This window comes from Limulus polyphemus, unplaced genomic scaffold, assembly GCF_000517525.1.
Source record: "Limulus polyphemus unplaced genomic scaffold, Limulus_polyphemus-2.1.2 Scaffold425, whole genome shotgun sequence".
Classification (NCBI taxonomy): Eukaryota; Metazoa; Arthropoda; class Merostomata; order Xiphosura; family Limulidae; genus Limulus; species Limulus polyphemus.
Genome location: NW_013666035.1, coordinates 565,034 through 591,351, shown reverse-complemented (window position 1 = coordinate 591,351; position 26,318 = coordinate 565,034). Strand labels below are relative to the sequence as shown.

The following is a 26,318-nucleotide window of genomic DNA, read 5'->3' as shown; positions in this document are numbered from 1 at the left end:
GCACACAAATATATATATATATTTTTGTTTTTGAATCAAACCAGTTAAACTACCATACTGGCCTAAGAAATATTTAAAACAAAACAATTTTTCACTCACATACATAAAGGTTTATAAAAAAATTTCTTAAAATTTGTTAGGGTTCCAAAATGATATCATGTTACCAGTATTTTCATAATTTTCATTTTTTCTTTATAATAATATCAAGTTCATGTAATAAAGAAAAGTTCTAAGTAAAAAAAAGTTCCCATGATGATGGAGAGGTGGACAGCATTAAATTCATGATATATATACAAAGAATTGTTTAACTGGTTTGATTCAAAAACAAAAATTTAAAACAAATCAATCAAGAATATCATACTGGCCTAAGAAATATCTTGACAAAATTTTGGACTTCATTACAATAAGAAGAAAATAACGAGACTGATCAGCATATTGTATACACAAACAAGTCAAGGCAACTTATTTCACATAGCATTATCAGCTTTAGCGACAGTGAAAGGCATATTTATACAAAGGCTATACAAACAACAAGAAGCTACACTTTCTTTGGTCAGTTGAAGATTAAGTTAATGTAGGCTCATGTTTTGACCATTTGAAGTCTTCAGGTTGAAGTTTACATACCACTCGTTCCCCATCCAAAACAGCCATTACTACAGCATTATCACTAGAGTGGTTATTTTGGTCCAGTGCTAGACAATTATCACTACGATCACCCTTTGAGTAGTCTGCCACTGTAAAATCACTAGGATAGCTATTTTGTCCTTTGGCCATGAATTTGTTACCTAGGTAACAATCTGAGTTCATAACATTTGTACCATAGCATTTAATGGGGTCCACTGACACGGTGTTGAAACTAGGGTAGTTTGTTGTGTTAATTGTTAAGACCTCATTCTGAGGATACAGATTTTGAGTCACTGCAGGTAAAAATCTTTGTTGACGGTGGTAAGACAGACTAGTTAGTTGACCATCACTGAACTCGCTGCTTGGAGTGGTGGAATGAGCAGGTAGAGTAGATGAGGAACTGTTTCCCTTCATATCTAAGGAACTGACTGATGAAATGTCTGAATCTAGAGGACCTGGCTTTGGGTAACTTGTTTCATCTGGATAACAGTGGGGCATGGAGTGCTGACAATCACTAGGTATGTGACCCAGGTTAGCAGGACTGTTGGTTAAATGAGCTGGGAGTAGTGGGCGCTGATCACAGACAATGCTTGATGTTGACTGATGACTAGGGCTATAATTGTATCTATATTGTCCATCAGGTGACATTTGATTGCAAGAAACTGAAGGTTGGTAGCACTTATATGATGAAGATAGGGATTCCTGGTCAGTGTCAATAGACTCATAGATGTGGTCCAAGAATGGGTTCATTCTTTGATTCATATCTGATCGATGTATGACACCTTGCTCTTTATATAAACGATAAAGATCGTATGCCTTCATTGGGTTCTCAATCACACTTCCAGCAGCTAGAGGTCTGTGCAATCTAGTAATTGTCTGTCTTCCATCTTGTTCTGATAAGTTTTCATTAAAGATACAGTTTCCAAGACTGTTTCTCAGGTGAGACTTACTAGTGAGATTTTGTGATGACACACTGCTGTTCTGTGATGATCTTCTGTTCTGATTTATTTTTCTAGAGGTTGCAGGATCTGCAAGGTCATGGGAAAAAAAAAAGAGCTATAACATGGCAAGAAGCTATCCATTTAGGTTGTTAGCAGCTATAATCCAATTACAAAATATGCACTTATTACCTTCTCTAATGATGTGTGTCTTGGTTAATTTTGAGATATTTTTAATTTTATAGGAGGACAGACAGTTAAAAAAAATGTTATGAATTATACCTTAGCTGAATTATACATTTTGGTGCATGAAATGAGCTTAAAATAACTTATGAAATACATAATGATAAATCTTAATGTTTGTATAAGATTCTAATCGGAGAAGAGAACAAATTTGTAAAATTAAGACAGCATGAATAAAATAGTGTGTAAAAGAATATGCACACATCACTGACAAAAAATACATTCCACTAACCTTCTGTTGTGTTGAGTAAAGATGAACTAACCAATGGCGTATCATGTCCTAAAGTTATAATCCATGAATGAGGAGGAGACTGAAAATAAACAAATTATGATTTTTATTATTTTAAAGTGGTTTAAGATAATGGAATAAATGATATTGTTAGAACAAGATAATTATTCTGTATGCAAAATTAGAAAAATATGTTATTGCTGTTGAAGTATGAGTGGAACAGCCACCATTAAAAAAAAGTGGGGGGGACATACCCTCCATAAATTACAGCTATGAGTCATATATTTTTCTCATCCAATATATAAAATAATGCAACCCATAAATGCATATAAATTGTTTTATAATAGAATCAACAAATACATAAATCATAGGAATTTCTCTACTTTGCACTTTTTAAAGATAACATTGCACACATAATATACACAATGCATATATTAAACAACTATTATCAAGTGATTGCACTCTATTGGCTCTTATTACTCCAATGAAATTTCAGAAATACAAAACACTTTTCATTCTGATAATACTAACCAAACTACTACCGATAAAACTCAGCATTTAACAGAAAAACGGTTTAATAAAATAGACCTTTTGATTTTTAGAGAAAAGGAGAGAAAAATGGACACCACTCTTCCCTCAATGGCCAATTTTTGTTAAAAATAAAAGTTTGAAAAACACTACATCTTTAACTGATAAATAAAGAATTAAAATATATACATATATATATCTGTTATAATGGTTTTAAAAATTATTACATTGTCTCAACAAGTTCAGTTTGTGCAAAATTAGATAAAATAGATATTAGAAAATCCAATAGTTTAAGCAATATTTAAAATACACTATTATGTCATTTAAGTGGGTGTTTGACCTCATACTGAAAATTATACCTGTGACACTCTGTATTGCAGTCTTTCAATGTTATTCTTATCTTGTCCATTTTGCTTTAATTCATACATTGCACTTAATACAATAGCATATACTGACTATCTTTTAATCCTAAAGGAGAAACATTGTTTAAAATGTCACACTATTACATGGTATAATCTGATAACTATCAGTGTATTAGATATACATTAGTTTGGTACCAAAAGCATTATCCCTCAACATTTAAAACAAGTTGAGGCCCATGACCTCTTATATAACACATACAAATAGTTATATTGTGTATGTAACCTTATTTTTACTCCCTCAAAGCCAAAGAATTTAAAGCTCACTATATTTCTTCTTCTCTGTTTAAGAAAAGGCCTTCAATCAAAGGTTTGATTAGCTCAAGGATTTCAAAGTTACCCTTTTACAAGATATGTTGTCATGTGAATGGTTGTGATACTGATATGAACAGTACCCTAAATAATGTGAGATATATTGAGGTGTAACAGGCATTTAGTTATCTTAGAATGTGAGCCTACTAAACAAAAATAAAGAAAAACCTTTTTTTCACACACATACATTTAAACACATTAATTAATCTTTTTTTTAAAAAAACAACATAGAAAAACTCTCACAAAGAAGAGGTATAAAAGGGATGCCAGGAAAGCAGATAGAGTATAATTTCAAAAATATATATAGGAAAAAAACCATCACGCAAATAAGTTGAGAAAAATATTTGTACAGTGGTTCAGATTAAAGTAAATCTAGTATATCAGTAGTTTAAGTGTTTTATCAGATGTGTGTGTGTCTGGATGCTCTGAGAGATATATTGGTTTCGAAATGGACAGAACAGGTAAACTTTATGTATATTTATACTGTGTATGAAGAAGTTCTTACACTGTGTGAACAGGCTGGCTGTGTAGTGGATGAGGTAACAATGCTAGATTGTTGTTCCTGGGTTTTTTGTTTACAAAGGCAGTCAGGAAGCCAATCTGATTGATGGATGAGTTTCTGGTATTCCTTCTGAACCTACAAAAATTGATCAAGAACCACAAGTAGAAAAGTAGTATTGAAAAGTGATAAAAATTGCATAAAGAGAGAAGGTAAAATAATAGATACATGGTTAAGATGTATAAAAACATGGTTCCTAGTAAGATAATATGGACAACTGGCTGAGTAAAAATACATAAACGTATAGGTAACTGATTATAACTGGGTGATTAACTTCATGTAGTCAATTACCTATGATCATCAATTACATTGATTAGTGTGATGTAAAAATAATCAGTTAATCAAAATTATAACTAAATTGATTAATGTCACAAAAATAACTAACAAACCTAAATTATTGCTACTGTAAATGAAATCTTGCCATTACGATTTCTAATTATTATTTTTGATTAATACAAGGTTGTCCAGCCTAATTTATTAATGTCATGACTCATAAAAATGATTAAATAATCAAAATTAACATTCTAATTAATTACTACTTTTGATTATTCCAACTATTAAAATCTCATCTGATAATAATTGATTACTTGAATGTAATTATTTAATGAGCCTTATGATTAATCACTTAACAAATTCCACTAATTGCCCATCTTTAACGAGCATTGATTAGATTGATGAGTATCAAGTAAAATAATAAATCAAAATTACAATTAAATTGACAAATGTCAACAAAATAATCAATTAATCTTAATTAGAGTTTTCAATTATTACAATTTTTGAGTATTTCAACTACCAATTCTCATATGAGAATAATCGATTAATTGAATGTAAGTGATAATGAACCCAATTATTAATCAATTATTAACTTCAACTAATTACCCAGATATATAGGGGGTATGGATTTCTAGTATGGCATAAATATATAATAAAGATATAGAGACACATGGCCAAATGGAACTGATAGTTAAGTAGTATAGGTATAAAATATAGGTACGAGGTTGAATTATCAAGGTGTATACTATGGTCATAAGTAGCACAAGTAAGTGATACTATTATGTAGAAGCATGAGTATTTTCCATAAACGTAGTATGCTTTAAATATTTGATTATGACTTATGTAACACATATTTTGTACTTATAATATATTGGGTAAATGTATAATATTTAAGCTACATGATAATTCAGAATTAAATTAATTTGACAAAGTTTCTGGAAAGTAGATTTTATTGAAAATAATATACAATGCATTATTGTAAGCTACATTTTAAATATTTTAATTTTATTTTATTGTTGGTTTCTTTTTGCTAGAGGGAGCTAATCACAATAATGGTGCAATGTATCTAAAAATTTTATGAAAGTTAAGGCCTCTGTAGAATCTGTAAAATTTTTTGCAGTATGTAGAAATAAGGGTAAGATATAAATACAAGAATAAGTGAAGCAATTAGTTAATACATACTTAATGAGTGATATAGTTCATTGTTAGTAGTGAGAGTTATCACATGTATTCAGTTACTTAGTGAAGAAATTTTATAAATTAAGCATATGTATGATTAACCTTGGAGTTGTTTGTAAAACTAGGCCTTATAACTTGTGTCAAAGGGAACATAGCCTGTAGCAAAAGCTATTTAATAAATAAATGAATTCGTTATCATTACACAGACTAGGCTAAGCATTATATTTACCAAATAATCTAAAATACCTACCCAAAAATAGAACATGTTACAACAGTATTGTACATGTTCTCCTAACGAAAGATTAAAATTATTTGGTCTTACTTATTGTATGATTTTACATAGATACAAGCAATCCTGTAATTATGCCTCAACTTTCAGATAAAGATTAAATTAAATCACTGCAAGTGGAATTATGTTATCAACAGGATTCTGATGATTTGTGATGTCAGCTAAGAATTAATATGGTAGCAATTAGGAAATATAGTTCTAAAATTTACCTTTTTATTTCTGACACAGTGAAAGAGGAAGATGAAAAGCCCTTGAAGACTGTTAAGTATGGTAAATATATATGCAACAATGACAGATTCTTTGTTCAAATACAGCAATCCAAAAGTCCAGGTTAGGCCTAACAACACAACAAGTGTTGTTGCTCCCCGAATCCACAGCCTATTAATTGTGAACCATTTTTATCTTTAGTGAATCTGAATGTCTTAAAATTTTCAAAAGTTAATAAAGTTATTTACATGAAAATTAAATTATCTAGATAAATATAAAATCTGACATAAAACCGAAATAAGCAAGCTTGGTAGATGCACATAATATACAGCAAATATTTCCATTTAAATAAAAATTTAATGCAAGGAAATAAACATATATATTAACTGTGGTAATAAGCATACCTATACAATCAAACCAAACCTATTTATTGTGTTCTTTAGACATTGTTAAAAGGTCAAACATCAAAATTTATGAGCAATTTGTCTACATTATCATGCACTGATCGCAAAGATTGCTTGAATAAGGAAATGATAGTAATTTTGTAAAGCTGGTAGGTGGTGTAATTTTAAAAGTAAACTGGTGGATAACAGTTTTTTAATTCTTATATGGACATATTACAGCTTCAAAGTACAGAACAAGGATCATAAAGTTGATCACATATCGTAGTAAAACCAAAAATGATTACAAGAAACTAAACAAGTAAGTCTGATCATTGTGCTATATATATAGCTTATATATGGGTGCTAATTTCTCTTCAGACATGGTCAACCTGTATCTGTTCTTCTATGAAAAATCATTTTTCAAACAGGTATTAAACTCCAATTTATACACCCATACTTTTCATAACATTGATGATTTAATCTACATCAACAACTTGAATTTTATTCCAAACTTAATTTATTCAAAAAAACTTATACTAGAAAGAAGCAATAGTAATAACATTTATGCTAGACTTAGATATTAATTTAGTAGAAGGCAGAGTATATCTGATTATTTTTAATAATATTGTTCTGTTTATACTGTTAAAAGGTATTATTGTATCTCAATTAAAAAGATTTTTAACAATTTGCAACAATACTTAATTCATTTATGAATAATGTTAAATTGTTCATAAATAAATTGAAAGTTAACGGTTATAAGGATTGGCATATGAAAACATTTTGTACACTATATGAAGTTATTTTATAAAGTGAATTCTCAATTATGGAAACTACCTTGTGGAGAACTTCAAGATCATTAGTTTCTTAAGGTTATCCTTGGCTTATAAGTAACTAGCTTGAAAAAGTTTTTGTTTGATTTTTATTTTACAGACCAAGTTGGAAAGACTAACTTCAGGTAGCTGGGCTTGTGTCAGCTCACCTGGGTTATACTTGAATGAATCTTTATGAAAAAGGGAGGAGGTTGGGAGATTTACTTGTAGAATATTTAGGGTGCTTTTATTTCTACTTTAAATTTTTTTCTGAGTATTAAGGGTAACTGCTTTCCCACAACTGGCCGCAGAAAGCGAAAGGCAGTAGGAGTTGAGACAATGTGGGTGTAAGCACTCAACTCCTAACCCTTAACTGATTTTCATTAGCTGCTGGCTAGTTTAACATAAGTGTCTAAATTTTGTCTGATAGAAGGAACATCTCCAACACATTTGAGTGCTATGACCATAGACATTAACCATTATGACTTAACGCTAATAACTATGATTGATAATAGAAAATAATTGTTTAATTTTAGTTCTATTGCAATTTTTGTTTTATATTAAGTTCATTATTGTTCCATAGTGCTGATTTAACCACCTATTGACAATCAATGTAACAAGTATTATATATACACACACATGTACATACATACAAATATATATATATAATTATATTCCGATATTAAAGAAAAATCTTGCATATACTGACATGACATCATTAAAATTGTTATAACAATAAAGTGAAAATAAAAAATCTTGCATATACTGACATGACATCACTAAAATTGTTATAACAATAAAGTGAAAATAAAAAATCTTGCATATACTGACATGACATCACTAAAATTGTATAACAATAAAGTGAAAATAAAAAATCTTGCATATACTGACATGACATCACTAAAATTGTCATAACAATAAAGTGAAAATAATGCAACATTGAAATAATTTTGAGCTGGCACATGCTGAGAGTTAATGCAAGCTTACGTGATTAAAACCTTATGGAGAGATGGGTCTTCAGGATCACTGAGACAAGCATACAATAGAAGGTTAATTGAAACTGTGTGAAAAGTGGAATTAGCAAATGTGTTGATCCTTATTTCAGAATTTAATTCTCGTTAGAGGGTTTTTACAAACAAATAGAAGTATTATACAAATATTTTGTTACATAATCTTATGACCTAAAATACGTTCTACAGCAAGACAATATCAAAAAAGGTTTTTTTAAATATATATATATTTTACAGAGAAGAACAAATACAAACTGTTTTAGAAGTTTTATCAGGTTATGAAACAGAAAATATGTATCCCATAACTTGTAGCTAACAGAAAGTATGTATCCCATAACTTGTAGCTAAAATTGTTGTACATATAAAAAATATAGAAAAACTCCCATTGCTGCAACCCAAAGCTGTACAACAAAATTTTCTATACATAAAAGTACAATTTTTGAGAAAACTATCACCTTTACCCATTTCTTTTTTAACTACAAATAATGTGTTATCATTAACAAATATAATAAATATTAGATTCTTTACATGACATGTTTAACAGACCAAAAGTTCAAACAGTTTTACCTTAGTTTTGTTAACCTTGCTTGTTCCTTTGCCTTTATGGCTGTTTTCAAGTTCCCATGACGACACATAACAAACACTGCGATGCTCAAGAATACCATATTGGCCTAAGAAATATTTAAAATAAATCAATTAAGAATACCACATTGCCATAAGAAATATCTAAAACAAATCAATCAAGAATACCACATTGCCATAAGAAATATCTAAAACAAATCAATCAAGAATACCATATTGCCATAAGAAAGATTTAAAACAAATCAATCAAGAATATTTCGGCTTCTATCGTCTAAGATGTAATCAGTATATCCCAAGAAAATCTTAGCAGTAAAGTCATTGTATAGAATTTTCTTTAACTTGGAACGTTTATGTATCCTACAACTGTTAATTATCAGTGTCATTTTTTCTTTGTCGTTTGAACGTACTGTAAACAAATAATACTCGGTGTAATATTACTAGTAATTGTATCAGTAATAGTAATACATATACTCAATTTTTATAATGTTAATGATACTTCAGTAAGTTGAAAAAAAAACTGCTTTGCTGGAGTACATCATTGAGTAGTAATGTGTGTGTGTGATACTACACCGTAGTATGACTGGTAATTTAACACAACATATTGACCTAGCAGTGGTTTTCCAGTTACAAGATAGTGTAATAACATTTGCACTATACCAAGGCATCAGAAAAAGAAAAGAAAAATAAAGACATAATTGAAATATTATTATAAATTCTTCTTAATGAAAACTCGTACTCAGTCAGCAAATATTAATGCGATTCTAAATTTTATCAGCCTTCTTATGATATAATGATGTTTTCCTATTACTATGTTAACTTGGTGTGACTGTGTAACGTTTATAAATAATTAACTAACTTACTAACTTCTCTTTCATTTGATATCAAATTATTGTAAATGGACCTGGTGGCTAGGGCACTCAACTCGCAAATTGCGGATCACAGGTTGGAATTCCGTCACCAAGTATGCTCGCCTATTCAGCTTTTGGGGCATTATAATATAATAAATAATTTTTTCGTTGGAAGAAAAAAAAAAGAGTAACCAAAGAGTTGGCAGTGTTGACTAGCTGCCTTCCCTCTAGTCATTTACTGCTAAGTTAGGGACGGCTAGCGCAGATAGCTCTTGAGTAGCTTTGCGCAGAATATAACAAAACAACTATATTGTTATTGCAAGTATTGTATTCTAACTGCTGCTAAAAGCACACGATGTTTATCAATTCCTTAAGCTCAAAGCGTTAGTATCGATCTCAACCATAAGAAAAAAAAAGACTAAACACTTGTTAGTTGGATTTTAACAACAAAAAACAACACACCTTTAATTTTGATTTCAATCTTTACAAAGATACACAATACATGGTCTTTTCTGTTTCCAAATGCGATAAAATCAATCATTTTGAGGCTTTAACACCTAAAGTTCTATACACTTTACATGCTATTCAGAATTTAAGAAAATTTTAAACAACAAAACACCTACTATATATATTTAGTATCTGAGCAGAAATAAAGAAATATTTACATAAAATGTTTATGTACAGTACTTCACACATTTTGTAGTAATATCCTACTCTTGGTGTTTATTTTCACCGTAGATATTTAAAACGACAGCAACAAAAAACACACACAAAACGCGGTACATTCAAGGGAATAGTAATAAATTAAAAGAAGTCGACATTTTAGAGACAGTATTTAACATCTTAGAAAGTCGGTTAGGTGAAAATTCGGAAACCCTTGAATAATAATCCGTCAAGCGTATTATTTGGTTATATGTCACCATTTAAAAAATTATCATACACGCGTTATTCCTGAAAACTTTATTGTAATAGTTAATTAACTACGGAAATATTAATGAAGAAACTAGTTTTGTATTTCAAATAATAAACTATTTTTTAAAACGCACTATATTAAATAAGAAATGAAATTACACAAACAAACAAAAAACGTTAAACTTCAATATTTTTGCAAAGTGGACTGGATAAATTGAAATGTATGTGAAACACGCACATATATAGCATTACTTGGGGCTAGTTTTATATGGTCGTTTTGTTACAAATATAACCATCAGCTTTTTGGTGTTAAATTGCAGAAACAGATAAGGTAGAACATATATTCTTCCACATTGTAAAATAGGCATGAAAAAACACCAAACTAAAGTTAGAGGAAAGTATTAAATCATCACGTTAATTGTGCATAAATGTATGTGCTTGGTTGTTGTGTTAATACAAATAAAATGATGCGAAAACAAAAACTTATTAAAAATACACATAGCTTATTAGATTCAAAAGTAAAATTATATTTAGATGAGGTAGACAATAATTTACGTCAAAAAATAGAAATTTATAGTTACTAATAACTAATATTAAAAGATGATAAAAATGAACATACTAATTGAAAGTGAAAATTAATTTAGTTTATGGAGTAATGATCATAATAAAATATAAAGTTATCGATTACTCAAAAATGTTACTTTTATATACATAAACAATGATACAGTATGATCACAAAAAGTATATGGGCTATAAAAACGAAGGATTAATCTACCTTCTTTAAATCATTATCAATTATACTATTATTTTAAAGTTATTTTCCTCAATGCGCCCAAAATTTCATACTAATGTCGATCATTGGCTGAAACTAATTATTCAAGATTTAAGCAAGCAAAAAAAAAAAAAAAATTGAAATTTCTAAATTATATTCGGGTTAAAAGTTTCGTTTTCATGATTGAAACTCAAGTATGGGAATAAAAGCTTGCAAGAGTCTATTTATATTTTTTTAATGTTATTGAATATCAAAATAAATAATTGGTTATATTACCGATTTATTTTTCAAAGTTAATTTACAAAGTCAAAATTTACACAAATACTAAGTCTTAAACTAATTTATCTAGTATCGTCTTTCTTATGACCTGAAAATAAATACACAAATTAAAATACCAAATACTTCTCAAACAGTATTGAAATATATACATTCTCGTAAAAGATATATAAACATCTTGGGATGTTTAATATTTATAAAATATTTTGTCTGTTAAATACAGTTGCTATTATAATCAATTTCAAATAAAATTATGGAGTCGGTGGAAACTATATGCTAAAGTTGAAAATAATGAATATTTGTTTCTTTCTTGTTTATGTAGCTAGTTGAAAAAACTTAGTATCTATTTTTCTTTCTAATATTTGTATGTTAAATTTAATCAACTACGAACTTATCGAACATTAATCAAATTACATGCCAAATAACTTTAGTCATTTGTGTAAAGTATCTGTTAGAAGTACGTATATACTTAACAAACATTACCTTTTTAAGATTTCACTGCTTATCCAAGTTAGTTTAATACTAGCTATAGATACTTTTACAAATAATTGTAATCATTTTATTATGTTAGTTTTATTACCAAATATATCGAAGAAAAATGTGCTTTTTATTATAATTTCCATACAAGAGCGCCACACGTTGGAAAATTTAAAAATGATTATAATATAAATCTCTATTGTTATTAGTATTTTAAGTTTACAAATTTACTTTATTTCGTAGTCATTACCTCTCTTAAAATTTCAAATTCTAAACAATTATGACTCACTAGAGTTTGTTTGTAGTTAAGCACAAAGCTATACAAGGGACTATCATAGTCCATAGACTTACCACTGAACAATTGGGGGAGTTTTAACTAAAATAAAAGAAATGGATACTATTAAAGTGATAATTTTTCAAGCCCCCAATGAATTTCAAACAGTTCATAATTTAATACTTTTATAGCTTCGTATTTCTGACTAAATTTAAAAAAAAACTCGAAGTGTAAACAGATACTATCTCTTAACTAATTAATTCACCAACAGAATTATCATAATTCATTAACATTAAATAAGTTCTAGCATCGCCTTCTCTAACCCTAAAAACTGATTAAAATACCAATTGTTCAAGTATTATATAATGAAGCATATATTTTAATAGCATCATTTTTGCTTTTCCAATAAATTAGGATTACTATATACTATGAAAGCAAAATTCACATCTAATGACACAATATATTTTAACCCTTGTTTTGTTATCTTACCATTTCCTTCTTTTTAAAGTTAATTCCTTAAATAGTAATGTCATCTTAGCACAGAATGACGTACTACATCATGTGCTATCTATCGAACCGTTTGAAGATCAGGTTTGAGGACTGAGTTCTAACTTAATGAGTCCTCAATAACTGTAAACAAATGAAGGCTTCTCTCTTTCTCCGCCAGAAAATGTATTTGAAACAATCTAAACTATTTTCCAACATTTATAATTTAACTATTAGTGTAAAAATAGCATTTGTTTAATTAAGCATTAGTAGTAATGTTAACCAATATGAAGATTGCTCTGGATGTAGTACGTGCCAGTAGCATAAAGCAACTTGGAGCTGTCAAGGCTGGTCTGTACCACGTACTCCGGTATACTGGTCTATTGTTTGTTTGTTTTTGAATTTCGCGTAAAGCTACATGAGGGATATCTGCGCTTGCCGTCCCTAATTTAGCAGTGTAAGACTAGAGGGAAGGCAGCTAGTCATCACCACCCTCCGCCAACTCTTGGGCTACTCTTTTACCAACGAATAGTGGGATTGACTGTCACATTATAACGCCCCCACGGCTGAAAGGGCGAGCATGTTTGGTGGGACGGGGATTCGAACCCGCGACCCTCAGATTCTGGTCTATTGACATACGAACTAGAGAGGCTGAAAGGTGTGTAAATAAGCGTGGGGCATTGGAGCACATTAATAAGCTGCGTTCATACATCAAAGATAAACCACTGTACTCTAGCTTGATCAAGATTGTAAACACTGAGACCAATGAATTGGAGGAAAATGAGGATGCTGTATGAAGTCATACTTTTCATGAAGCACTGGAACTGGAGGCAAAAGGCTTTTCTAACAGTCAGCGCAATCATTATAGGTAGGACTAAACAATCACCAACTGACTGAAAGAAGATAGCAATCCTTGCTCTCCAAGAATCAAGTAATGTTTATGGTAAAATATGTGAACTACATTGCCTAATTTCCCTTTGCTTATTTAAAGTTAGGGAAGTTTGTTGATTGTAAGATTAACGGGACCAAAAGGCATAGGCACCCTTACTTTGAAGCTATTGAGCAAAACTTCATTAAAGGAGATATCCACTCGTTATGTGACGACAGTTGCTCTATTATCAAATTACAGCAACTGAAGCTAGTATATGTACTAACTAATACATTTTGAGTTTGCACAACTGTTGCAACACTTGCTTTCTGACCTATTGAGTGTTGTGAAAAAGTACAATTTATACATTCCATTCCATGATTACTACTCGTTTATATCAAGCTAAAACAGCTGGAATGAGTTGATGTAATACTTAGCACATAAACAGATTGCACAACCAAAAATGATAATTAGCTAGAAATTTGAAACTTAAATGGCTTTGCAAATCTTGCTTTAGCTATAATGGTATTTCACAGTGTTATGTAAGCCTTACACTTTGTGATTGCCAGTTGGTTTAGTTAATAAGATAGGGCAGTCAAGTGGTTAAAAAAATCTATGACTGAAAGAAAGGCATTCTGAACCTTGCTTTCCAAGCCACTGAATGAATTTCCTGATGTGAAATGTCATCTTTCATTTCAAAAGAACCAGTTACCTGATATAGTTTAGTGGTGTGAACTCTATGGAGCATGCCACCTGGAGCTTGATAGATTCTTCACCTGTATACCTGGAAAGTAGGCTGATACCATATGCAGTGAGAGAGCTGTATTTCCTCTGAGTGTAAATTGCAACAATATTAACAGCACAAGTGGTAATCCTGGTGATTAAAAATATAGTTGAAAATAGATAGTTTGGCTTAATTATGCTGATGATTATTTATTCCATGATGCCTGAAATGAAAATATGTTATGTTTCATGGCTCTTGGATAGTAGCACATTACAGGGTCATCACTACTGAGAAGTAGGTTTGGAAGGTAATTTATTGGGGGAATCAAAAGCATTCTATTATAAACTACTGGAGTATCTAACAATGTGAAATGGGGGAAATTATGTATATATAGCAATATATATATATGTGTACAAATAAATATATGTGTGTGTGATCTTGCATGTACACATGAACATTATATAAAATCCTTCATTTCTTTATGTTATAATCATTCATGAGTGCTATACAATACAATTAATTATGCAACGAACACAACAATAAGCAATACATGCATTAAGACAAAGGATGTGATCTCGATGCTAAGACTTTACAATATAATTAAATATGACAACCGACCAGTTATTTTAATTAAAGCTAGTAAGAGAACGTTTCAATTTGACATTAGAATATTTGGAAAGTAGTGAATTTTTATAGAAGAGATAAGAGTAACAAAATGGCCAACCCTACATCTGATAGAATACGCAGTCTTACTGGTGTTCCTCATAAAGAGTAGTGCAAGATATTTCAATTGGATGAAATTGAAATATTCATGAGAGGATGAATTTATCAGTGGTTTATGAAATTCGTGAACAGTAGCTTAGATATAACAAATATAAACTTGGTGTGCCCAGTGTTTTATTTTCTTTCATGCAGATTAAAATGTTTTTAAAAAGAACACAGTTTTACTGAACTGTTTAGACATTGCAGGCTGTAAATGTTCTAAGAGAGATGGAAAGTAACATCTACATAGTGAAAGCTTTATAAGTTACACCAAAAACTAGTACTAAACCTGTAACTGAAGGAACATCTCTAAGGAAATGCAATGTATAGGAACCAGTTGCAGTCTCGTCTCCAATTTCTTCCTACTGAAACTAATCTCTATCCATACAATAACCAAGTAGTAGAAAGAGGAACGAGGCCAGGCCAAAGAATGAGCCATGGTATTAATTGTTTGGCAAGGGCAACAGAGGTTCAGCATGTTTAAAGGTATTAGTCAATTGGAAACCCAATGAAGCTTGGGAATAAGAAAGCTTCCAGGCACTAGGGATACGTCTTTTACAAGAATAATAAGGTGTGACTACATATATAGCCCATATAGATGTCATTAGGCCAATGTATAGAGTTAGGACCCCATCTTTAGTGCATTTTAGAGCAGGACTCAGCAGGTCATTGTTGCAACCTATGAATTATAATCATATTCAACCTATGCACTTAGCTGAACTTTTGAATAATTGAATTTAACCTCTGCATTTTGGCTATTTAAAATCAAGTTCTTGAACCCTACTGCTCTCTTTGTTTTCAACTAGCTAGCAGTTATTCTTCTTTGTTTGTTGAAGTATCCTGATGCCTTCTTTTATAAATTGCAACATGGATCACCAGTGTGATGAGGACCAGTTTGCCTAGAACTTATTCTACAGTGAAGGAGCAAAATATGTTATGGAACCTTAACCTCCAGAAACCAGCCTGACTTTTACTGTGGCTGAGCCTATGATGAAGATGCATTGCAGACCAATCCATTTTACATGGTCTCCAGGGGTTGAACAGTTTCTAGCATAAATCAAGCCTCCACTGGAAATACCAGTTTTGGAGGGAACAACATCAATGATGACCAACTCTTCAACTCTACAGGAGTCGAGTATCAAAGTGGCCCAGCAGCTATCCATGTTGTCTCTAATGATACCACCAAAAGAAGAACCATTGCCAGCAAAGAAGAAACAAGATCTCCTGATAAGGTGTCCCATCAGATGGTACAATATGTCAACTCATCTGCTTTGCCAGGTGTGTTTGCACTTTCAGCAGAGATGCTATATCCCCAAACCAACTTGGATTCTCTTGAGGATCGACAAGGCTTTGGGAGGATTGGGATAGGTTAGGTTCCCAAACACTAGCTGCCCCTGACATTTGAACTGCCTGGGCTACCACTGCAACCGCAGTGCAGATGAGCTAGCCATATCATAGGTCATCTCCATCACTGTCACCTCCAATGATCTATTCAGTATATGAGGAAGCATCAACATCAACACCAGAACCGATCACTATCCATATGAGCTGAGGAATCATTACCTGAGCAGCCATCAAAGCACTACCAGTCAAGAAGCCCCAGGAACAGGTCCAGAGAGACTTGAGAGTGTGACTCTCGACAAAGTCACCCATAAACATTAATAACCGGCCTACATTAGAAAAAATCCCCATATATAAGCGACACTGTCATGAGAGAGCTGCCACATGGACTGGTTGTGGTGGAGGAAGAAGTTTTCCATATGAAGACCATGCTGGTGGACACAGTTGAAGCTTGAGACACCACAGTGGCCAACCATAAAACTATGAGTGCCTCAAGGATCTACTGGAAGGGTTAAGGTGAGTGGAAGTAAAGCCTCGACTCAACAATGTGTAAGTTGTACATTATATATATTTCTCAGTAATTTAAGAGCATAAATGTATATTTTGCATATTTCCTTCAAAAGTGTGATACATACCTAATTATCTCTGTATTGTGTTTCTGCTGTTTTAATTTTTCACTTTATTAATGTGTTTTTCATTTACTTATTAACCAGTATGTATCTTTTCCTTTTAATGTGATTCATATAATTTTGATTTGTATTAGAAAACATTAAATGTGCATGTGTTATTTACAGGGCATTTCTTGTAGTTGTTTTTGTGTTCCTATTAACTGCAGCTGTATTTCTGTTTGAAATATCATACTTCTGAGTTATATTTCAATTTTGCTTTATCTTTTTTTTTTATGAAACATTTATAAGTTAAAGTATAACCATTGTGTACATCTTTTACTAGAATGTTTTGTTTTAGGTATAGCAATTTTTATTTAAAACAAAGCTTTAGTGTAATACTTCTAATGGTTTGAATATTTCATTTCATTATGGTTTACATTTTGTGTGTAAGTGAATGAGAACTATTTTAATGTGTTTTAATGTAATTTTAATTAAAGGATATTTTTTTTGTGTGTGTGTATATGTATAATATATATATAATGAACACTGAATTGTATTTGTAACATGCATGTATTCGATGTTAAGGTATTTTCTCTGTAATATTTCTTTGTTAAAGGGTTTTCCTTTTGTTTAGTTTTATGTGTACTTATGTTAAATGTGTTAGGTTACCACCTCCTAGAGGAAATAGATAATTATTGTTAAAGGGGTTTTAATACACAATTTTATGTGTTACAGTTATTTTATATGCGTGTGTACTTGCAATATTTTCAAAGGCTTCATTTTTTATTAAAGGGTTTTATTTTAGTGTGTATAGTTTTTGTATGTATATGATATTTCATTATTTACAGATGTTTTAATACCTTAAATAATTTTATGATAAGAAATATTTTCATTACGTTAGATTTTAGTTAAAGGTTTTAATTTTTTAGATTTGAGTTGTAGCTTTTTTACATAAGGGCTGTGCCATCCATACTGCATGTAAACCTATAAAAGGCTTAGAGAAAGCGAATGTGCTTTTTGACCAAGTCAGGAGCATAAAGTGAATTGATTTTTAAATTAAATTTTATTGTTGGTTTGAGGACAAGCCTGAAACAGGAAGGGGTTGGGGGAGGAAAAGTGTGGCATGAAGGCACATCATGTTGTCTTCCTTCTCATTTTAATGTAGAGTTTTCAAAAATTTTTTGTTTATTCTGAATCTATGCAGTTTTTTGTGTAACACATGGTCTATAAAATCATTGAACTGATTTAACCACCACAGTGGCCAAACATAAAACTATGACTCCCTCGAGGATCTGCTGGCAGGGTTAAGGTGAGGGGAAGCAGAACGTCGACTCTATTATGGGTAACTTGTACATTCTGTATATTTCTCTTTAATGGTTGCTCCTATATTGTTTGGGAGTGACCAGTCACGTGAAAATACTAGTCACTGTGAGTAAATCCGACGTTTCCTTTAAATAAGAAAGGTTAGACTTAAGCACTTTACACAGGATTTCAAGTGAATTAGTTGAGGAGTAAACAACTTGACGGAAAAAACAACAGTTAATCAATTCAGTAGCAGTCGACCACCAAGTGTTGTATTACAATAGGGTCGGCGACTTGTGTCCCTGCAGAGGGCGCCTACCTTAAGGAGCGCCAAAACTGACATTGCAATTAGCACTTCTTGTCAAGTTACAGAGTCGCCAATACGTTTGCACAGTCCACACTTTTGCTTAAGATCGGCTGTGTTTCACGAATATGCATGCTGTGTTTTTTGTTTAATAAATAAATATTTCATTTTGTGTTACACATCGTGTCCATTCACTTTATTTTTTTATTGTGTAGGTAAGAAATGTTGATCGTTTGAGTTTTTTAATTATATTTTACACAAGTATATTAAATTTGAATCTTTTAATATTCAGTTAATAGTTGAATTCAGACTTGCTTTATAATTTATTCTACGGGTCTTCAGAAATATGTTTAACCTGACAATACCACAAGTGTAACAGAACTGTATGATTAACTACATGCTCTCTAATAGAGAATGACTACAATAACTTCAAAATGTGCATTGGATTATATGTTTAATAATAATTAGTATCATTGTTTCTCAACAAATTTCTCACTGAAATTTTCTGAATTTTCCCACCATGTCAGTAATGTAGAAAGAATATTTTCTAAAATTCATCAAACTGATCTGAGGTCAACAACGGCACATACACACAAAAAATACTTATTAGGCTGATAATATTTTCGATCCAGCATGAAACTTACACCAAAATTGGGCTTGTATCAAGCAGTGTACAGTTTCCTCTGAACGAAAGTGAGAAAAATGGAATTACGTAATCGTAATACTTTCATCAGGCACGGTATACAAATGTCAACTGTTTCTGTAATATTTTTTCAGGCTTTAATAGAGTACTATATGTTAATAAATGTGATTTGATTTGTAGTCCTACGGCTTTTCTACACAACTTGTCTCGCAGTGGAAAGTTTACGAAACTTGCAACGCAGAAATCCTGGATTAGATTTCTCGCGGTGGACACGGTAGATAACCCAATGTGGCTTTGTGCTAAAACAAATTCACTCGCACTATACAATCTAAAGTAAAACAGCAGCAAATGAAAACTTGCCTAGGGCGACAAATTGGCTAGCATCAGGCTAAATTAAGGTATTTAATTGTTTGTTTTGAATTTCGCGCAAAGCTACACGAGAGCTATCTGTGCCTGCCGTCTCTAATTTACCAGTGTAAGACTAGAGGGAAGGCAGCTATTCATCACCGCCCACCTCCAATTCTTGGGTTACTCTTTTATCAACGAATAGTGGGACTGACCGTCACATTATAACGCCACCACGGCTGAAAGGGCGAGCATGTTTGGTGTGACGGGGATTCGAACCCGGGATCCTCAGATTGCGAGTCGAGCACCCTAACCACCTGGCCTAAGGTATTTAAATTCACGTAAAATACGAGTGATATTATTGACAGATACAATTACAAACATGCAGACACCAATTCCTTTACTATCTTGCCATAATGCTTCTTCTGTCATCAAGTGGCCTTTCAAATTTGTTCATGGGGAAACTTGTGTGCATCAGCTAATGTAGACATTAACCCTTCTAGGTATTCCTGTGGATAATGTGAGGCATCTACTCATGAGAGAATACCATAAGTCACATCAACATGGTGTGGCATTTCCTGTTTGAATATGAGCATGTTCACTGAATAGCCTGTAAACCGTTGTTCAGTTGCTCTGTCTGCCATCATAATATATGAACTGTGTTAATCTCAGTAAGTTTGGCTGGGCTCAACAAACTTGACAAGTATCTGCTTTTCAATTTGTATTATCTATTCTGTTAAACCATCTGACTGAGGTGATAACATGAAGTGTGTGTTTTCACCAAACCTAACATTTTACACAACTTACACTCAGAGAATAAGTGCCTGTTGAAATAAGCTCCTTCATTCATGTGGATTTCTTTTATTCCTCCAAATCATGCCATTCAGTGCTCCTCCAGCACATCAGCTACAGAATGTGCTATTGTGTTGCACAACTGATAATCCTCAGCACACTTTGTGATCTAGTTGATAATGATGATTACGTATCAATGAACTCTCTGAGTCTCTGTGAGTGGACCAGAGATATCAAGGGCTGTCTTCTTTAAAAGAAACCTAATCATTTTCATTGGAATTTATGCTACGTTGACTGATTCTTTCTATGAGTGGTGCACAATGTACAGCATTCACACCAGTGCTAAATATATCGACTTAAATGTGAACAGAACGTCTGCTATCAAATGTTAGTACAAATGTGGGTAATACCTTGGTGCTCTCCAGAGCCGTCCCTACTTTAGCAGTGAAAGACTAGAGAGAAGACAGCTAGTCATCACCACCCATCACCAACTATTGGGCTACTCTTTTACCAACGAATAGTGGGATTGACCGTCACTAATAACGCCCCCACGGCTGAAAGGGCGAGCATGTTTGGTGGAACGGGGATTCGAACCCAAGACCGATTTGAGATCTAATTATAGTTTTAGACTCTGGAGGTCAAACCTTTTTGATTGATGTATTTGACACGTCCTTGGTCTCATAGATTAATTTTCTCTAATCTTGTCTAAAATAATTTCAAGTGCGCGGCTGTTGAGGATTCCCTCTTGTTAAAATTTGACATGTTATGTTGTGTTTACCAGGATGAAGTACCAATGGTTTGTTTTGGATATTTGTGCATAGCTACACAAAGACTAATTTCACTTGCTAACCCTAATTTTAAATTAATGTTCAGGTCAGATAAACCCTGAAATGGCCACTAATTTCATTCTTTCATAATTCGTATAGAATTTAGTATTATTCAGGTGTTTTCAGATATTTTTTCTACTTTCTCATGTAGACTTGTATTAAATGATGGAACTGAGTGTTGAACAGTTCTTAAACTTGGTTCTAAACACATATGCCTATTCTTTTGTTTCAGTTCAGTTCAAAATGCTACCTGGGTATCTGTTAATCTGTAGAGTTACACGTGATAGAGAAGTTGAACAGATGCTGCTCGTGCACTCTTATACCAACTGGAAAATATCTATACAATGCTTTGGTCTCCATGTCGAAATGCAATGTCATCACTGCAGCTAGAAGAACAAAGTCACGTTTAGAAGCAAATGTAGTCATTGCCAAGACGATACGTTCGAAATTTATGGTTAGTTATTTAGTATGACACAAGTTGCTATATAAGATCAAGCTCATTGACAAGCACCTGAAAGATTTCACAACAATAAGAAACAAAATAATTTTCTTCATCAGTACAGGACTGGTGAAGGCTTTGTTTCAGACCTAAATAGATGCAAAGGAGCTTGCATAAAAAAATGGAAATCACTGGACTTTTTTTCAAGAGTAGCAGATTTGCTCACGATAAAGGATGACATAGTTTTCATATGAAAGTTGTTCGTAATGAACATATTCTTGATTCATGCATAGAACAATTTTTGGACACAACTATTGAATTCATGAAAGAAAGATTTAGGTAATTAGAGGCATACAGTTCATTATTGACATCTCAAAAATGAGTTCAAGGGATTTGCTAAAACACTGCATAGACCTTCAACTTGGCTTATCAGATGATGTAGCAACTGATGTCAGTTTGTGGTATTCAGGTATAAGATAAATTTTATACCTTCTTATTTTAATCTAGAATTTTTCAAAAATTTTCGTTTATTCTAAATTCATTCATTTTTTGCATAACATGTAATTCAGAAAACTATTAAGAATGACATTTGCTGGAAATAGAAATACTTATACTAGAATCAGATGGTTGTAAGAGAGAGAAATCTAGTCTAGGTGAAGTGCTGTCCTAGACATAGGACTTTTGTCAATGTTGCAAAGCTTCTTGGTGACAGTCTCTTTGCATCCACAGACTCAGGAAGATCAGCTAGCGTCTTGTGTATTCAGAATGGCATATTGGGCATTACTTCTATAGACTGATCTCAAAGCAAATGAAGCACGGGTGATGGCCAGTTGCTGAGATGGAAAGGCACCTACCTGGCGAGGCTGAGACCATGTTGAGTGGTCTCTACAGGATTCCCATGCTATCACCAGCCTAAGTAACACAACCTAGCTCTACTCAAGACCACATGAGAAGGACTGTGCATTCTATTGGTGGATGACCTTTACCAATCAAAGCTGTTATATTTGCAGGTTAGACAGTGGGAACCAATTGAAAAGACAGTATACCATGGGGCAGTTGTGAGCATTTCCAAACTGGCGGGGTCCTGTCTGGACGTCTATCGATTACAAGTATACTTGGGATTGTGAAGAGCTTCAGGGTGAGTTGTGGAGAACAACTCAACACTCTGTGGTCCTGAACTAGTAACTGACTACCCATCTGAGTGTTAAAGTAGGTCCCTGAGTACATCTACTTCCCTGTAACCACACCATTAGCAGCATCTCAGTTAGAAATTGGCTTATAACCTGCAATGGAGAGGTTTTGGTCAGCATGACAGGTCCCTGTGAGTGAAGTCAAGTAGATTTTGCCCCTTCCCATGTCCAAAGGTATGGTTAAGTAACGTTTAGAAAATTTAAGATAGACAACTGCTTCAAATGGCTACACTCAGGAACAGGAAGTCCAGTGCCTGATCTTGATCTTAGACAGCTTATCACTGGATTCCATCAAGCATTTGGATAAGTTACAACTATAATACTGGGGCATAGTTTTAGCAGAGGTACACTGCTAATTTAACCTAGTGGAAGAATGAATGATCATACTGTCTGCATAGTAAAATCTTCCCTGCAATGGCTTCACCATGTTGTAAAGACATACTCATGGACAAGCTTATTGAGAGACTATGAGGCACCACCTGGATGTGAGGGATATTATCACTTTAACTGACGAACTTTTTATCGGGAAAATGTATGAAATGGTAACTTGGAGCTGGTCATTAGACAGGAAGAAACCCGTAGTGGCCATAATTCAGATGAACTGTCCTACTTAGGTACCACTATCACATTGAGCTTAATACTTTTGGGGGATAACACATTCTGGTGGTATCATACAACCACACTGATTTCCACGAACATGCAGGGATGTAAAGGTCCACCCATAGTTTATATGCCGAAGCCTATGCTGATGATGCCTCCATCTGGACATCATTCAGGATGGGAATAGTGGTGAATGAATTGCTCATAGTTTGCCTGAATAAAATAGCAAAACTCTTGGTTTCAACCAACCAATGGCTCATCTAATAATGCCTGTACTTTGCTGGGCAGTAAAATAGGCAAGGCTGTTGGTTTCGACCAATGGCTCAACAGGTCTAGGAGTACCAACAACAAACACTAAAGCTGCTGCAAAGCTCTGGAAAACTAATGAAGCCCAAGTTGGATCTGGCCACCAATTTGGGTAAACATGGTAAATAGCTTGTACCAAAGAGTTTAGGGATCATCCCAGCTTTCACAAAGTTGGGTGGAACTTGTGAGGGTACAAGGGCAAAAGATCAAGTTTGTGGTTGACACAGTAGCAGCCAGAACACTGGTAGTTCTTGCAGTATATATGCCCCTTTGTTCTGGTAAATGATTATAAACAAAACACAAGTCCGGCTGTGTCTAGGAAATGCCATTCACAGAATGAAAGTAGTCATCTCTGACATTAGGTCTGACAGGTGTACTGCAGAAATTATTGCCTATGTAACTGGTGAACTGATGTTCCATGTGAGAGTTATCTAATGTTGATGAGATGAAGCCCAGGTACAGTGGACTGCATGAGTGTATGTAAGGGAGGGTATACCAGTACCTCCATGTATGCAAGTGGGGTTCCACAGTTTACTGCAGACGAAGTCTAGTGCGTCAGTGTCATGTAACGTGGTTATAGAAGTCACGTGTGAAGTTAACTGTTTCTTGTGCAGAAAGCAGGCAGCACATCCATTGTACATGGCTGATAGCAAGTATGTAGCTGCCACCACATCTGAACTCATTGGTTAAATAGTGTGCAAACAATTTAGATCCAATGGAGAAAAATCAACTCAGTGACATATTGGTTGTGAATGCCAATGTAATTGTGTGGCCATTGGCTGATTTGGTTGAGATAAGTGAGTTGGCACAAAATAGATACAAGCAATGCACATAAAATGCAACCACACGACTAGCTTTTCTGGAGCAATAGGAATGTAGTATGTGCTGAAACACAGTAGATGTTGAGAGATGGAGTCGTATAACCTTTGAGATTACTTAGTCACATCCAATAGTGAATGTCAGAAAAAATTGAAATTACTCCACGATTTTTTGTTGTTTTTAAATGGGTAAATGTGGTAACTTGCATTGATGTTTTTCTCTTGTTGTAAGCAAGTGAATGTCTGGATATATTAAAAGGTTCCAGTTAGTTCAACATTTTGGATCTGATTCTTCTAAGTCGAACTGGATGATGAGAGCAGACCTAGGACTGTTCTTAGCATGAGTGATAGCTTGTATGAGTTCCATGCTATTCGGCCTGTGTAATGTGCCCACCACTTTCAAGGAGTAATGGAGTTTACTCAAGGGGCTGCAAAGGGAGTGATGTCTGGTCTACATCAACGGAGTTTAATGTTTGGTTGCACATTTGAGTTTGGAACTGAGAACCTGGGAATGATATTCCAGCAGATGAACAAAGCAGACTTCAAATCAGAAAAAATGTGTACTCATACACTCAAAAGTAGAGTTTCTCAGTTTCATTGTAAGTAGAGATGGAGTTTCTACATGACTTGCTAAAATGGCAGCAGTAAGAGATTTACCTCAACTATGACCAAGTGAGAAGGCAGCAGTTTCCTTGGTTTTACGTCATACTTGTCTATGGTTTAAGGCCAACTTATCCAAGATAACAGCACAATTATTTGCTATAAATAAAATAAGATGCACTTTGAATGAAATAAGGCATGTGACCAAGCATTTTTGACCTCTGAAGCTTTGGTGGATTCCCCAGCACTGGCATGTCTATTACAAATAGTCAGTGCCTATTGGACATCAACACTTGTGACAACAGTATTAAGGTGGTGTTATCACAGTTCCAGGATGGATTAGAATGTGTAGTAACATATGGTAGTCATATGCTCATGGCTCCCGATTGCAGATACTGCATGACACAAAAAATGAACTGTTTGAAATTGTAGTTTATGACACTCATGCTGCTACTTGTATGATAGGAGGTTCATTATCTGGGTGGACCATTCTTTGTTGAAATAGTTAATGAACATGTAGCTCCGTCATGAGCTACATGTTGGATAACAGCACTAGCTTTGTCATAGTGCATAGCCAAGGCCCACAACATAGTAGCATAGACAGATCATCTCATCACTCTGTGAGATATTGTCTGTTCTTGTAATGTCCCGATTCTGGACAGTATGTGGGAAGTAAAACCATTTTTGCCATAAAGTCATGCAATAATAGATTTTGCTAGTAAATGGATGCCACAGGTAACACTTCAGGAACTCTGGGAAGAGTAACTGAGGGACTAAGAGCTAGTATGAGCACTCCTTGCATTGCAGCAAATTAAATCCTGGTCAACACCAATAGAAGAATGCAGCATAAATGCACATAACCTGTGATACTTGTAATGGACAGTTATATTTGCAGTGTGATTGCTATGAACCGCCAGATCTTGAATGCAATGGAGTATTCAAACTTTAAATAATACAAAGAGAGCAGATAGCCCTTGTGTAGCTTTGCGTGAAATTCAAAACAAACCAAAACCAAACTGCTTATGTTGCACTGTGTAATCTTTTCGTGTTTAAAAGTATTAGCACATGTTTACGACTTTTAAGTTTACAAGGATGTCATAATAACATGCAAAACTACATGAGAAAGTAGAAAAAATATCTGAAAACACCTGAATAATACTAAATTCTATACGAATTATGAAAGAATGAAATTAGTGGCCATTTCAGCTATGATGATCCCT

The 26,318-nt window shown here is 33.3% G+C and overlaps 1 protein-coding gene across 4 annotated transcripts in view; it reads right to left on the bottom strand.

Moving 5' to 3' along the window:
* Window positions 1–375: 375 nt before the first annotated feature.
* Window positions 376–26,318, bottom strand: part of LOC106458177 (adhesion G protein-coupled receptor L3-like) — a 72,582-nt gene continuing 46,639 nt past the window's right edge. For 3 of the 4 annotated variants that reach the window (XM_022384314.1, XM_022384315.1, XM_022384317.1), the window contains 6 exons: window positions 8,570–8,673; window positions 7,980–8,018; window positions 5,803–5,971; window positions 3,799–3,930; window positions 2,038–2,116; window positions 376–1,652 (listed from right to left, as the gene is read on the bottom strand). In XM_022384314.1, the coding sequence (XP_022240022.1) occupies window positions 565–1,652; window positions 2,038–2,116; window positions 3,799–3,930; window positions 5,803–5,971; window positions 7,980–8,018; window positions 8,570–8,673 (1,611 nt within the window). In that variant the 3' untranslated portion in view covers window positions 376–564. The remainder of the gene's footprint in view (window positions 1,653–2,037; window positions 2,117–3,798; window positions 3,931–5,802; window positions 5,972–7,979; window positions 8,019–8,569; window positions 8,674–26,318) is intronic. The other variant, XM_022384316.1, reaches the window with a different exon arrangement.